This window comes from Contarinia nasturtii, unplaced genomic scaffold (genome assembly GCF_009176525.2).
Source record: "Contarinia nasturtii isolate CC-2019 unplaced genomic scaffold, AAFC_CNas_1.1 Cnas_scaffold_187, whole genome shotgun sequence".
In the NCBI taxonomy this organism is placed as follows: Eukaryota; Metazoa; Arthropoda; class Insecta; order Diptera; family Cecidomyiidae; genus Contarinia; species Contarinia nasturtii.
Window position 1 is genome coordinate 198,018 of NW_022197544.1, and position 16,892 is coordinate 214,909.

General features: G+C 34.0%; 1 protein-coding gene across 3 annotated transcripts in view; it reads right to left on the minus strand.

Moving 5' to 3' along the window:
* Positions 1-16,892, minus strand: part of LOC116352128 (phospholipid phosphatase 3-like) — a 37,149-nt gene that overhangs the window by 7,492 nt on the left and 12,765 nt on the right. For 2 of the 3 annotated variants that reach the window (XM_031784439.1, XM_031784443.1), the window contains one exon: positions 12,041-12,263. In XM_031784439.1, the coding sequence (XP_031640299.1) occupies positions 12,041-12,263 (223 nt within the window). Of the gene's footprint in view, positions 1-12,040; positions 12,264-15,732; positions 15,783-16,892 lie in introns of all 3 variants that reach the window. The other variant, XM_031784440.1, reaches the window with a different exon arrangement.

Sequence of the window (16,892 nt, forward strand, 5' to 3'; positions counted from 1 at the left end):
ATAGAAGCATAAATTTATTAATAAAAATCATTCGCGCATCATAAATGGACAACAATTGTCCTGACAATATACAGTCATATAATCATACAACGCTTCTTTTTTTCTTCTTCTTTAATCTGTTTTTTTTTTCGCCATACGTTCAGTCTACGTGAGAAATTGTATGAATATTCACATCGTGCAAAAATTATCGCCGTAATTTAATTTATGATATCATTTTGGCAAATGCTATTAAAATGAAGGGGATATTGAAGCCTTGAATCTTTCCTACTCAATTAGAATCGATTGTTTATTAGCCATTGTGTCGATTTGAATGATATATCCACTTGACACATGTCACTTGAATTTCATCCAGCAATGCAGGAACAGTATTTAATGAATGTGAAAGTTCATAAAATTCAAAGCAAACCCAAGTGAGTTCAAATCTACTTAACGGTTTTTAAACCGAACGTTGCTTCATTCGAATGCAACACTTTGTCACATTAAGTAGACGAAAGAAAAAAAAAAACCATACGATTTTGATAAGCGCTAAGTGCCAAGCTAAATCCCTGTTGCATGTGATTGGTGCCGTTCAATAAAGAATGCCATTAAATGTAGTTATTGCCGAGAAAGACATTAAATTAATGTCTTCAAAACTAAACGCTTTGCAATGTATTTTTTTCAGTTTGATTTATTTCATCGTTTTCAATGTATATGTAAAAAAATAACACTTTACAATTTGTGATCAAGAAGTAAGAAAACCTTCGAGAAATCACACTTAAAATGTGTTGAAAAACGTTAATTAATGAAAAATGCATTATTAAAGAGATCAAACAATCAAGATAACTGCTTGAACATTAATTCGGACAATTCACGAAGAAACAAATTGAAAATTTGCACACAATTTGACATTTTGCATATGAAACCAAATGATTTGTTTACCTTTGAACAATTTAAATTTACCGCTGGCAATAAAGTTTTTTTTTTTTCATAAATATTGTGTACGAGTGCATATTTTTTTTCAAATTGTCGTGATCGAAAAGTGTTAAACATTGAACTCACACATTGATCTTAATGTTATTCGCATATCTCATCCGTATCTCGTCTTACTTAATTCGCCAAATTGCTCCATTGGTAAATGGTAAAGTTTTGTCGCGTCACTTTGAACGTTTTTATCTCTCTATTTTTCTCTCGAATTTGCATATATTGGATCTGTAATTCGATGCATTGCAAAATATAATGATAGTTGTTTATGCGCCCAATATCGGTTACACGTGTCGCGATTAAGATATTAATGGAATGCACATTGTATTACGTTTAAATTAGCATTGAATTGTTTCACATTTTCCAATTTTTTTTCCATAACTTAAAAAATATTTCCAAACGTGATAGTTGGATTTTGTGGCAAACACAAATTACGTCACCAATACAGATTCTTATGTGTGTCGTAAAAAAAACACATTTTTATCAGTATCGAAAGTGTATGAGAATCATGTCTCCCTGGTTCGATTCGAAAACAAAAAACGCCGTTACCCGATTACAAACACATCACAAATGAAATTCGTGGAAAATATCACATTCCAAATAGAATTGTCATAATCGTATACGTGAACATATGTGCTCTAGATTAACTTCAATCGAAATCAATTAACATGCTCCGGATTTGAATCCACAATTGAATGTAGATTGGTTTGCCGGCATTAATTATTTGTCGATCACACAGTATTTGGAGGGATCGAAAATCATTGTTATTATACATATTCAATGCCAATCATTTGATTTTTATGTTAGCGAATGAATCATTGTAATCGATAGACGAGACAGATATGATATGCGGGTGGCGTCAAAAACCATGTATTTCATTTTTCTTTTTTCCATCTCATCGTATTCAATCAATGGAAAAAGTGCCCGAAGCAATGTGAACCAAATTGCATGAGATTCGGATATGTTTCTTTTATTACAGTTCCACATGTAAAGATTATTATTCTATATAGTCATTATTACCTCTGCTAAGCTAAACAAATGCGCGTTTATATAAACAAAAACATACCCCAAGCCATTGCATTTACAAAAAAAAACAGTTGAAAGATGGCAATCGATCGCATGGGCGGTTCAATGTTAAAATATCCATGCAAAGGATATATGTATGAAAAAAGAGGCAAACTCAGAGAGAGAGAGATCGTTTATCAAACTGAAAATTGCACCATCGATTAATGCATATATATACGTGATCAGATCTCTCGGCCGGGAAAAGAAGAAGAAAAATCAGTTTCTCATTATTATAATCGAGAGAAATCATAATTTTGTGTTTATCGTACAAGAGGCGATTCGTTGTTTTTATTACATTTAACATACGGGGAAAAAAATGGAATTGTGTTGCACTCACGCTACAGCGAGAATGACTTAATTGAGTCGATGATTTATGACGGAAACTGGCGTCTTTTGGATAATCCAAAACATAATTGTTACAACATTTTGTTGCATTTTTTTTTTTCTCTCTTCTTAACTAGTTGAAATTGGTTGTTATCTATGATCATGTTTGAACACATTCCCTATGACGATCGTAAAATATACGGTCTGGTATAAATCAGAAGGGCATCTGGCTTTAAACCGTTCCATGTTACTTCCATCGTCTCAATGACACATACTAATTTCACGTAAACAGAAAACGAAAAAAGAAACGATATCGTTTTTATATTATCATCGATTCAATTAAACACACAGCTTCAGATAGGTAGCCTGAAAAAATCGAACGGCCACACTTTTCTCAACATGCTAATTTTGCGCAATTCAGATTTTAGATGTAGAGCACATTTCATTTGAATGCAACAAGTTCGTTTCGCTTTTTTTCTTCGTTTTCTTCTTTATTGAGTTGATGATTCGTATGCCTCAAATGCGTACGATTTCATCTTTTGCTGTGTAATTCGCTTTTAGTTCTCAAGAATAAGAGAAAGGGAGAAAAAAACGACGACGACGACCGATCTTAAAATGCAATAAAACCGTTGGATGTCGATCGCAATGAATGCGCGCACATTTTCTGATTTCAAGCCCGTCGCCTTCTCTCTTCCTCTTCTTTGTTTTGCATGCCAATTTCGAAAATGTAGGGAAAACTAAAGCACACCATTTTTTTTTGCAATTCAATTTCCGCAATGAAACACATGCACAGTGGTGGCAAATGCACAACACAGTATGCATTGAATACCATTTTACTGTAATAATTAATTTCCAATGTAAATTTTAGAGTCGCTGTGTGTTTATCATGAATTTTGTAAATGCAGTTATTTATTGAAGCATTTATCATCTATTTCTCTCTTCATTTTTTTTTGTGTTATGAAAAGAAGAAAATCTATTAGATGAGCGGCACGCCGCGATCGATGATTTCAATAAAATGTGTCGGCAGCAAATAAAATTGGTGAAGAGAAGGAAGAGAAAGCTTTGTATCTTATGTAGAGAGAAGCCATAGATTTGTGATTCTTTTGCATTAATTGATATGCATTTATTTTTATATCACATATTATTGATTGTTATTAATTGCTTGTGGTCATTTTATGTTTATTGATTGGATTTTAAGCGGTTTTACTACTTTACGATCGAGAAAAAGGCGATATGTTTTTTTTATAAATGGCATTTTTCTATCAATTCCGCATATTTGAGTGAGAGAATGATCGTGCACGCATGCACTGGCTTTCATAGTTTATATATTTGATTCGGTACCTTTTTTATGGTAATCATGTCTTACCATTGATTATAGACTGATGTCGAAAAAAAAAAATGACGCTCTGATCGCGGAATAAATTCATGGCATAGAACAAGCATAAAATTACAACAGTTCACCATCATTCTTGTCTGTAAAACGTTTCAGTTGCTGATCGTATCAACTGTGATCCATGTTCTGCCGGAGGTATACATCAACGAAAGCGCACACACACGCACGCATTCTGCTCACAATATTGAATTTAACGATATCGTCAACTAAACAAATTGTTGACATTAATCTTACCTAATTGAAAAAAGCGATTCGTGTAATGGATCGACACACGTTAAAAAGTCGACGATGAAATGCAAATGCATTTTATATCCTGACACCTCTGAAGCGGGGCCAGTGATCGACGACCTTGTTTCAATGTTAGTTTTTATGTTGTTGTCGTAACTGGCAATTTTATATATATAAATATCCACTTGTGTTTTACATTCTGCAATAGTTTTTTTTATCACATTGCGTTACTCCGAAATTGTTTATTTTTTTACGCTTTGTTCAAAATGAGATGTTTCAGGCGACACACGATTTATCACCGCTTAAGAAAGCAAGTAAGAGTCGACACGATAACAATTACGATAACTGAAATTTATCTCGATGCTTGTTGTTGGTAAACGTGCACGCGTGTTTGTGCGTGCGTACATGTGTGTGTACGTGTGGTTTTGCAAATTCGCGCGCTTTTATAATATTTGATGCCACTCGAATGCTTCATCGATGAAACCACAATAAAAAAAAGATGTACACACAGAGCGAATGAAGAGCATCAACAATTTAAAAATGAAAAAAAATAATTGCATGCGTTCATTCGTAGTTTATTTTGAATGTGTCGCGTGTTTTAATGCGAGCACATTGCTCGATATATGCAGAAATAAGCATGAAAAACAAATGCAAATATTACGCCAGCAGATAACAGCGCCTATAAATTGAATCGTATAAAATATAGAACAATGATATCGAGTCGAGTATTAATTTTGCCGTACATGTCAAGTACGGCCAATGTTTCAAGCTATGTGATTTCAATTACCAAGTGCTATATAAATGCATTATTCTGTTGACCAATATACATAGTAGATGTACTGTAACAGCAGGAGAAACAAAGCGTACACCGAAACACTGAAGTGAACCGAATTAGTCGATGCGCACGGATTGACCAATGTTCAAAGTTTAATTGGTTTGTGGGCTATTTGCAGTCATCACACATTTCAGTTCAATTTATCAAAATGGATTGGGTCATGGGATTGAGGTTTTCCTCATATTTTTTTTTGTGTTTCCATTCGTTGGAAGTGTTTCTCTCTCAATTCTTTCTATTTGAAAATATGTCAGTTAGTGGCTTTTTGAAATTGCACACCGAATAACCTGCGGATTCATGGTCAAAGGCGGCAGCAGCAGTTGTTCAACTGAATCTGATCAAAGGTAGCTGCCGACTTGAACAAGCGCATAGACAAAGTTCGAAGATGTGTAAAACCAAACTCAAAGCATCGACAAATGTAATTGAATGGCCGCTGATAACATGTTCTTTTTTGCAAACTAGAAAAATGAGCGAGAAGAAAGAGAAAAAAAAGAAGGGAAAAAAAGGTAACAAATTACATCGCAATTTCTTCTTTTTGTTACTTGATTAATGATCAAGTTAAAAAGTAAACGAACATTCTCTCGCATTGAGAGATGCATTCATGGATTGAACACATTGCAATTGAATGGATATATATGCAGTGCAAATGAAACGGTGTTAAGCAAAGCCGCAAAAATCGAACATGGGAAAAAGATAAATGATCGCAGCATTTGTGGTTGGCTTGAATGCAATGTGGAGGCATTTCTTGAATGACAACAACAACAAAATAATACTCAATCTACAAATATAAAGTGCTTGTATGTTCAAACTTTTCAAAAAGTAACACGAAAATGGAAAGAACCGCTCGCAAACATAATGAATAAAATCAAACAATGTGAAAATCAATAAGAATAACATCGAAGACATGAATAACTGACTATTTTATTTATAAATGGTTCATAAATTATATGATTCATAAGTGATTTGTCTATTTACTGCACCAAGATTTTATTGTTGACTCGCCTAAATGACAAATTACTATATGAAATGAACTGTAAGCAAAATGTATCAAGAAAAGAGAGTGCGATCGAGAAGAATCAAGAGACACCCAATAGAGTTGCTGAGTTTCAATGCCTCGTCGTTGTTAGCAAGTTAGGCGAGCGTGCAACGTAGCGTTATACAAATAAAGGCAAAAAAAAATATAAGAGATTGCGGTATTTGGCTTGTGCTGTAACATCGCAGTTTTACGACAGCCAAAGAATGTGGATCACATCGATGTCTTCGCATCTCGCACAAGATGATATGCTTTCTATTTTGTATGTCGTCATTGTCGTTGTCGTCAAGAGATCGGAAAATGACAACCGTATTTTTTTTTTCTTCTTCCAACAAACCACATGAACGAAGAGTAATACTGATATTATGTATATGAAAGGAAAAACAAATGTGGATGATTTGACCTTTGACATTATTAACATGATATTTTTAATTATCACACATCACTCTCACGACACCCTGCCGATGTGCTCATGCCTCTCACTCTTCTTTGTCGAATAAATGTTGTTCCTCATTTTTTAACTGATTCTCTTATTGTAATGTTAACCGAAATACAACATACCGTAGGAACTGTGTATTGCAATCTTGCATCTACACCAAACATAGTGCACGGCATAAGTGCATCATTGCTGCATTCAATGATGAATGCTGATTACAGTGAAGCTAAAAAAAATAGAAACTATGTTTAAAGAATGTCTGCGGTTGTTTGCATCCAAATAGAACAAAATTATGCTTTGGCATTGGCAAATGACGAATTAAAGATTTCGCGCCAGAAAAGAGCAACACTTGACTTTGATACTTATTGCTATGATTAATTGAACTTTTTTTTTATAAAATTAGCAATATTCTTGATATATATAGCGTTTTTTACTCATTATATCAACCATACATTTGATTTGATTTTAATTGGACAGTTTTCTCCGAACGGATGCTACACTAGTGCATAGATACCGGAAGAGAATGTATGAGATAATGATATTCGCCATTTCCGATCATCGATAATCATTGATTTTAGCCGCTTTCTTATTTTTTTTTTTTTTCATATGAATGCATTTCATTTGGCCAAACTGTAACAAATAATCACCAATTAAACTTACCAAAATAAGATGTGATAATCTTAAAATAAGGCATTTTTTTTTAACTAAACACAACTATATACACCTTACTAGTGAAAACTAAATTTTAAATTCGTTACAAAAATGTTAAGTTCGTCGTCATCTTGATTCGCGATATATTTATATGGGAAAATAGACAATGTATGCAAGTGATGCTCTTAGTTCATCGGTCGATCCAGATATACTGAATTAAAATCACTTACTGACGGAGTGTGTTAATTAAGAAATTTTCGGTCAATTAAAATGATTACCATGACACAATAAAAAAAAGTCAAATTAGTTGAAGGAGCATATGTGTGTAATAGTTTGCTTGCGTAATTTGTTTGATGCTTCTGCATCTTTAAATTGTATAACAAGCATGATTCGATATATGGCAAGTGTATGTCATAAACTTTGTGTGTTTATATGCATGCGTTATGTCAAATGTGAGTGTGTGTTTTTTTTTTTGGGCTAAAAGCCGCTTAGATTTTTGTCTAGCAATTAAATGATTCGGCTTTAATTTATTGTTGGTTTTATCCCGTTTGAGTTATTTTATTAGATAATTGAATTGAATGCATTATACAATATAATATATGGATGAAAAATGTCGTATTGTGTCGCGATGTGAAAGTGACACGAGAGATCAAGAGAGTGAAAGAAAATGTGAAGTGTGCCTACACTTGTGTTGTGCACTGTCATCTGGATTGAATGAAAGAAAATGCATTATTACAATTGCTGACTGATTCATACTTGAAATTTTATGAATGAAATTTATGCGTTTGGGTTTTAATTGCAATCGTAAAATTATTGAAATAGCCATAAAAATATTTCTCTTTCTGTAATAATTACAATGGAATTTTGCTCCAAGTCATTTGTGATTAGTACATGCATATTTGTATGTGTCTATTCCCCAGCATCTGTTTAATCAACACAGACGATGCTATCTTTAAACTGTTTAAACGAGAGTTTTTTTTTGTTTTCATTTCTATCTTCAATTTTGTGTTCCCATCGCGGAACTGTTTATAGAATGCATCATCAAACCGTTGTTATGTGTGATGAAACTGGAAAAGAATTTTGCGCAAATAATGCGCGGACGCTGCGGATATGAATGTTAAGGCTAGTTATAATCGGTTGTGATATTTTGCGCATAAAAATCATCATTTTTAGCTGCTTGATTGTGCTTGGTCCATGACAAGCGTTGATTTGGTTAAATTGGCTTGTAAATCAAGTTCAAGGTTAAAAAAGTGGCAATCAAAAAACAAATTTTGACACGTGAAATTTCAAGTGCGCGCAACTGAGAGAAACATTCATTTTATTTTTGCTCCTACACAATTGGCTTGTTATTGTAATGAGCAGTTCGTTTTGGTTTGGCGGCGGCGGCGACAGTGCTGGCGTGTTTTTTCATATTCTTTTTTTTTTTGTTCGAGACTGTCAGTCGTATATTATGGCACCACAGCGAAAATGATAGGATTGAATATGCGTTGATTGCTCTTGATCAGCGTGAAACGGATTTAATTTTATGCTCGATGTTGCCATTTTTTTCTTCATTCATTTTCTCTTTTCCTTTTTTTAGCGCTGTTATCATGGCGCATTGATGCTGACAATGATGATGACAACGATGATGCTCTCAACTAAAACCCATAACAACTTTGATAATGACAATGAGAATGTACACTGAACTTATTGCGTACAACAGTTTTTGTTGTTCCTTCTCTCATTTAGTTACGCATTATGATGCTCTCGCATCGTATGGTTCATCAATTTATGAGTTTATTTACCACCCTGATCATATGCGACTGGGTGCGATCATTTTAATCACTCAACTGAATTTATTTCGTTCATTTTTGTTCAATTCGTTTAATCACACATTGCCGCCGTTTTTTTGCGTGATCGGATGCAACAGAAACATAATTCGTATTACGACTTTCATGATCCCGCAAGAAAAACAACAACAACGTTGTTTACGTTATCCTTTTCAACGGTGAATGCCCATTTGTTTGGACAAAAACAATATAAATACAGAGTTTATTAAATAATCGCAAGCCCGTATGATTATTTTAACCCAAAAGTACAATTGAATCAAACGTCGTTTGACAAACGAGAGGAAAAAAAATTGCGATTAAAAAAATCGTTTTCGGAAAAAACATGATACCAAATCAGTTTCAATTGAGCAGAGAAAAGCGGTTCTTGCATTAGAAGTGAAATTGTGTTGTGCGGGTGTTTGCATGCCATCAATTTACACATGTTTATATGCTTTGTGTAAATCCGGATTTTTCAATTGTTACACCATTTCAAAATGCAAAATTACATGCAACGAGAAAGAGGTAACCCCAAATCGTGTCTTGTCATCGATTTCATTCTATGTTACATTCAATAACATTCTCACATTCTTTTCGCACATTGACACACCGACGGGGCCTCATTCATTTGCATAACTCACCGAGTTCGGTTCTTTTAAAATGATCACCAATATCGAAACTCATCGGAACTATGCACATTCTATAAACATACAATTGCATATCGGATGCTGAAATTAGTCACTTGATCAGTGTCTAATGTGTGTGTGCGCGCCACTCACGACGTGTTAAATGCATCTGACTGCCAGTCATTTGGTAAACAAGCACACAATTTAGCTGATAAACGATAATATGGGATAAGTGCTTGGCTCTTTTTTTTTCTTTGTGTGTCTATTTTTATTCAACGTATGGTTGAATTGAATGCGCACTTTTTGTTCAGACAAATCGTCGTTCATTCGTTTGGTTGTTCCAGTGAAAGTCTACCTTCCATTCGGGCGATCTTCCGAATCAATATTTATGCTGAGCCAATGTTTGAATTGGAATTTCTTGTATAAATACAAAACGCGCGGGTTTGGTGAGCTTCTGTTTGATGGTTCTTTTGTTAATCATTCGTCGTGGGCACTTTTCCTTGCACGAATACAAGGAATCAGTTAAAGACTAAAAAGAGACTCAAGAGTATACAAAAACATGACAATTTATTCAAGAAATAGAAATCTCTTTGGGCACGTTGTTGTACAGCAGAGAAGTGTTCTTCGTTTGGTAAAGTTTACTTCGTCTTGCTGATAGAACAAATCTTTAGACAAGTGGAAAAATCTCCGCATTTGTCTTTATTCAATTGACACTACCAGAGCATATACTAAGCATAGATATATATCCTGGATATTTTGTCAGTATCCGATATTCATTGGAGCCAGACTTTGAAATAGAGTAAAAACAATAGAAGTTATTGTTATAGTGATTGTAGTAATGTAAATGGTTTTATACTTAGACCTATAACATTCACTTCTATTGTTTTCACTCCATTATAATGGGTGGCTGCGATAAATATCGGATACTCACAAAATATCCCGGATATATATCTATGCTCGGTATATGCTCTGGACACTACACGATTTTTTATTCATTTTTTTTATGTGAATAGTTTTATCATCAGGGGGTAAAATGCCTCAAATAATGAAGACCAACTTTTCAAATTTATTTTGTTTTTTTTTTCTCGTTTTGTTTTGATTTCAATACAACATATTATTCCAAACATCCATGAAGTTCGTGATTTTATTTTTATCGATTTGTTGTTTTATTCAAATTTTAGAACATACTCACGTCATTAGAACGCGTCCAAAGTGCACACAAGTTGTGCATTGTTGTCGAATAAATAGTGTTTATTTAATTGTCTTATCATGATTTCTCGAAGTTGTGCACAATGATGAGAATTCATTTCATTTGGTCACGTTTAGTAACATTATTTCGAAAAATTCAAAACTTAACCAGAATTCGTTCACTTTTGTGTTATATTTAATGTGTTGCAGGTTCGATCGATGGAACTACTGCACTCGTAGCTTCACCCCAATTGAAAATAAATCACACATGTAATTATCCGAGCGTTTTTTTTCAGCTCCAAACACGAAAGATACAGAATTAATAGAGAGTCTTATGGAAGAGATATTAGTAGAGAAAATAAAATGATCCCACTTGAAATGTATAACACATGGTCAAACTCATTCGTAAAAACAACGGTTTTCATTATTATTATAGTTGCGAGGATAGAAAAAGAAATAAAGAAATGAAAAGTGTTAAGTAGAGCGTTTAAAATGCGTCTTAAAGTTGCCAATGTGAAAGGGCTTAAGTTGTCTGTAAAACAGAAATCGTCGTCGTCATCGTCATTTTTACACACATTTAATCTAACTGAATTGGAATGATTTAAGCTGCACGCGTGTAAAATAATCACAGCAATCAAAAAAAGTCTTGCCTCTAGAACAACGAAACGCCATTGATTTATTTTTTCATGTATACATTCTCGGAACTCTGACGTTCAAAATACACACGAATCAATTGGCATGAGCAAAGAAATTCACGCTTTACGCAAATCACGTGTCAAGCAACGTTTATCGAAAACATTAGAGAAATTCATCGTCATAAATTGTATTGTGTTTCGCATTCGAAATTGTGACGTCACAACAACACCGTAAATACTCGACAATAATAAAACATTTGATCTTTAACGATAAAGATAGAAAAAAAGCGATGCTTGTGTTGATAACACTACGTTAAGTTATCGCGCACAGCTTTTATATATATATTAATTTGGCAGACCTATGTGTGGTGTACGCATGCGCATAACATAGCCAAAGTATTATAGTCATGTCTATAGAATGTGTCGCGCACATCAATATCCACAGGAAATTCAATAATATTTCGTTTAAATGAGAATTATTGCCGAGATAGATTATAAAAGCAATTTTTACTAATATTCACCGACTCCATACGTCGAAATAATAAGCGACAGATGATGCGATTGATTGCGGTTTGCAAAAAAAGAGAGAGAAAAAGACTGGTGCGCGCCACTCAATTTGACCCATCATTCGGCGATTTTAATTTTGGGAAGATGCTTCTTCATTGTTCATTCGCATTTTGTTTGATTCGATCAAATTGTCGATTAGTTAATATAATAAAAAAGAGATTTACTGAAATAGTCGGAATTTGTCCAAAATCCCGGATATCATGAGCTTTTTTTATCTATTTGCATCATTTGTTAGTTTATGTATTTTTAATGTTTAAAGGAGCCCAACTTAGCCCAAGATATGAACGATGTACTTACAGAATATCCAAATGAAGACGTCTATGCTAAGACCTAGCCGTCGACCCATCAGCGGCCGATTGTGCATTGGTAAAGGTGACATAATCTCTTGTTGACTGGAAAAATGCGGTGTAGGCAGTGATGTGGATGTTGCCGACGAATTTGGTGAGTTAATAATTGGACCGGTATTGGATAGATTTGCCTCTAATAATTCGGAGATATTGTGACCAAAATTATCATGTCCCTGTAAGTAAAATAAACAAATTAAATCGAAGTACATGATTCAAAAGAAATGATGCAAATGCAACAAATTGAAATGAATGTGGAATTAATAAGGTTGAGACGAAATAAAAAAAGGTGCAATTGTTACGAACAAAAATCATTCATATGAATCCATTTTGGGGAAATGTAAACAAAACAATTGTTGTTCTTTCACTCTTCAATTTGATCCATTTGTTCTATTTTGTTCATTTCTATTTCTCTTCCCCAATCGCTCTCTCTTTCTCTCTCTCTAATTGAAAGTGGAGAATGTGCGTTGTATAACAAGAAATGCGAATCACACCGTACATAATACGTCTCGAGATTTAATGCTCGTCAATTACTTTAAATAGATAGAGATTCGTGTACGCGTTCGTTAGCGCAACGAAAATACAACCGAACAATTTTGCATTTACATTTGGACTTTTGAACTTAAGAACACTATAAATCCGAATCAAGAAATAGAAGCAATGTTATTTAAAAACGAAAATGCAGACTAAACGATCATTTCAACAAAACTCTATGCTCATTGTCTCACACTTTGCGACTCTATAGTTCACGCCAACTACAAACAATGATGAACCGTTGTAATGTACACGTCTATTTATCCAAATCGTAAACGCAACTATTTTTTTTTTATTTATTTACTTTCCGTATGAAACTGCGGACTTGTATGGATTTGATTGCAAAAGCAGCCAGAACTTATAAAACGGTTTGAACTTCCAGGAAAAGATCACATAAAAAATAAACGATTTTTCAGCAACACAAGAATTGTACAAGTCGATTCGATTACAGAATTTGTTGCTGCTGTTGTTGATGTTTCTTTTTTTTTCCTGAAGAAAACTTATGGATCTCTATCAGTTTAATGTTTGTTATTGTTGCTTTTTGTGTGTACAACTTTACCGTTTTTGTTCCCTTTCACACATAGTTTGGCGTAATGAATATAAAATGAGCCTACTGTTCAACACCCATACATGTAATTTGATCCAAATGCAGCAATTGCAGTTTTCACAAGAAAGAAAAGATAGTTGAGCAAAAATAACAACCAACAAACGCACACGTTAATATCCCCTTGGCTATATGGTATACGCACTTGACTCTGCCATACAGTCTCGCTGCAATGACACGCACAAGGCACAAACTTAAAATAAGCATACATTAAATTTATTGCAAATGAATCATATTCTCGTGTATGGACAGCATGGCCAATGTGGATAAAGGAAAAACTTTTTGCCGACGATAAATTATAACATAAACAGTAGTTGAAAATTCCCTTCATTTGGCAGAATTTCATACACGAAACAAAAAAAAGGAAACACACACACACATTTTGGATTTAATTTTGCTTTGGGGCTTCTCTCGAAAATTGCCGGCTTCGATAAAACGCCCATGATGAATTTTTCAAATCAATTGGCAAAGAACCAACGAACCTTTCTCTTTTTCCGCTTTCACTAAACTCAACTGCGTTTAATTCGCCTTTCGCAACAAACCAATTGGGAGTGACACATAGCATTTTTTTGTCAAAATCATTTATGGTTAAAGTCTCCCTTTTTGAAAGAAAATGTGATAAATATGAAAATTGTTTGATTATGAATATATCTCAGACACGTGACTAATATATTCTCCCTTCCCCATTTCTGTATAGAAGAAACATTATCTACTAATACTGGAATTGATAAAAAACAGCAAGGAGTTGATTTTGCGTTAAATGCTTCGGATTGCGTGAGTTAGTCGATGCAACGAAAAATCTATTTGAACATTTGATTTTTCGAAGTGAACAAGAGACAGAGAGACAGATACACACACACACAGAGAGAGAGAGAGAGAGAGAGAGAGAGAGAGATAGAGTGGTTTTGGAAACTTGATACGGCGTTCAATTTGGGTTATTGGCTGTTTGGATATTTGAGCGTAAAGCGTGCGCAAATTGTTCGCACATTGCGCGCAACGGTCAACCTACGTCGGCAAAACTCTGTACACAATTTTGAAATGTGCACCGCCACCATTCTACCACACAGTGTGTCTTTGTTTTGTTTTAACTTCTCTTTTATATGCATTTTTTACAACTTCATTTCAAGAAATATGATAATGGTAGAAGAAGAAGAAAAACAAAAAAAAAAATGAGCAAAGCATTTATATTTTATGAAACATGCACTTCGATCAAAATATTGAACAGATGTTATAAATTCAATTTTCTCTGTTTTTCTTTTTCGTTTATGCTGTAAAAAGTTTCTGCAATAGATACGCAATTTTGTCGTTGCAATCGAATATCATTTCTCTTTGCATTCGGGTGGCTGTGGGTCTTTCACCAGAATTTTTTTTATACAGATTCGAGCTGATCGAAAATACAGAGAAGAAAAAAAAACTGCGGCATGCAACTATTGCTGTATAACCTAAATAGCGTAGGCCAAACAACACACAAATGGAAACAAATCAAACGAAACACTGATAGAGAAAAACCGAAATAAAAAATCCAAACAACAGTCACGATATGTGTGCATATACAATTGTTGTTTGTTGCTCTTTCTCTATAACACAGAATAATCGTATCTATTTCCATGAAATTTGCAATAGTCAATTGAGCGCGAGCGCACGCGCACATTTTTGTGTGTGTTTGTGCCGGCGTAACTGTTCGCACATAATTTAAATGTGATAAATCTTCGTTTGGCTTGATTCGCACTCAGCGATCATTTTGTGGCCTCAAACTGGCTTGCATTTCGTTCACTTCGTATGCTTGCTAATCGTTCAGTCTGACATTTTTATGCCAAAAACAATCAATGCATTTTAAAAGAATTTTCACATTGTTCAATTTAAATTCATTTTTTTCTGTCTTTTTTTGCTTCATTCACAAACAAACTAACCATTTACTGTAACTTTGTGAAACATTTTAAGCCGGCATTTTGGACTTTCATGTCTTCGAGTGTTTTAGATCGTGATTTCGAGTGTTTGTGCAACTTTTGCCATTTGTTTGGGAATTAAGATTTAAAACAACAAAATGGATGTAATGGTGCGATTTTATGGTTTCGTCTTCTCTTTTATGCATTGAACATAAGCTGAACGAGTATTATACGCGAAATATGTAAGCACAAATTTATTACCATGTAACCGCAATTCAGTGCAATGTACAATAAGCATACACACAACACGCCGAGTTTGAATATACAAAGTGCAGTTGAATGGCCAGATAGATAGTGCAAATGAAGTTGTTTTTTCTATTTCTATCTCATTCTTCCGCCAACTTGCTTGCATATATCAGACAGGCGAGACATCGTTCAATTAAGGTAATCGACAAACAAAGAAACAATCATAAATAATCATTTTTACCAGATGTGCCTAGCGAAAAAAAAAATGAAAGAAAACAAAATGATTTTTACATGGCTCTCGATTTATTACGATGAAGTTTGGAAAAAAGCAAATGGCCAACCAAATGAAATGTGAACAAAAAAAGAAACGCTTACTTCACTACGATTTCGAAGACGCATCATCTTGACTTCTTCTTCCACTTTGTCTATGTTTCCAAAAAAATCGAATTGTAAAGAATAGATAATTACATAAAGTAATACCTTTCTTAAACTTATTAAGTAATCGCGTCAATTTTTGAATATCGTTCAAAATACAAATTGAAGCCATAAACATTTGCCTCCCACTTATTGGACAGAGAGAGAAAAAAAAATAAACAAAGAAAAATAGAGCAGTTATGTGTTCCATAAACTTATCGTACCACAACTACTTTTTACACGGTTTTAATCGACTTATGAAACACCCCGAAAACGACAAATATAATTAGGTTTTTGCAAGTTAAGCATGTTTGTCGTTCTCATTATCTAACAATACAACAGAAATAATACAAAATGCGATCGATTTTTCTTCAATGTCCAAACAATTACAATCGAATGATGCACTTCTTTGCATTGAATAGTCGCCTTTGCATTGAATAGTCGCAAGGAAATAGACAATAACAAAAGAGTGTTTTACACAAAAATCTGGCAGAACACACACACATCGTTTTTTATTTTCTTCGACCGAAGAAAATTTATTGCTTAACATATTTATTTATTTTTTTGCAAAATATTTTTCTATTGATTATTCATCGCATAGTGTTCAGAGCGAAAAGAAAAAGATGGGAATGTTTAAAAAGGACCAAACGGCTGACCAGAACAAAATGAAAGTAAAAGAGATGGTGACAATCGGGCATTTGAGTGCCAACCGTAAAAAAACGTGTCTTTTCATTGCAGCAAGAAAAAAAAATCACACCCGATGAGCACACCAAACGAAACTCAAACACGTAACGCATCACTTTAGGTGGTATATTTATCTCTTGGATTAAACAAAAACATGAAGAAAGAAATAAAAAAAAACAAACGCACACATTACTCTCTTTCGATCGGGCTACTATATGTGCGCGTTTGCAACACCTATCTTCAATATGTGTGAGCTTGCAAAGAACACAAGTGCAATGAGCACTGTTTAATGACAAAGAGATAAAAAAATATGCACACAAAGAAAAATGGGCGATCTTTTGTTCGAACAACAAAAAACCATACGGTCAATATACCTGTATTGAATACAGTGAGAGAGAGAGAGAGAGAGAGAGAGAGAGAGAGAGAGAGAGAGAGAG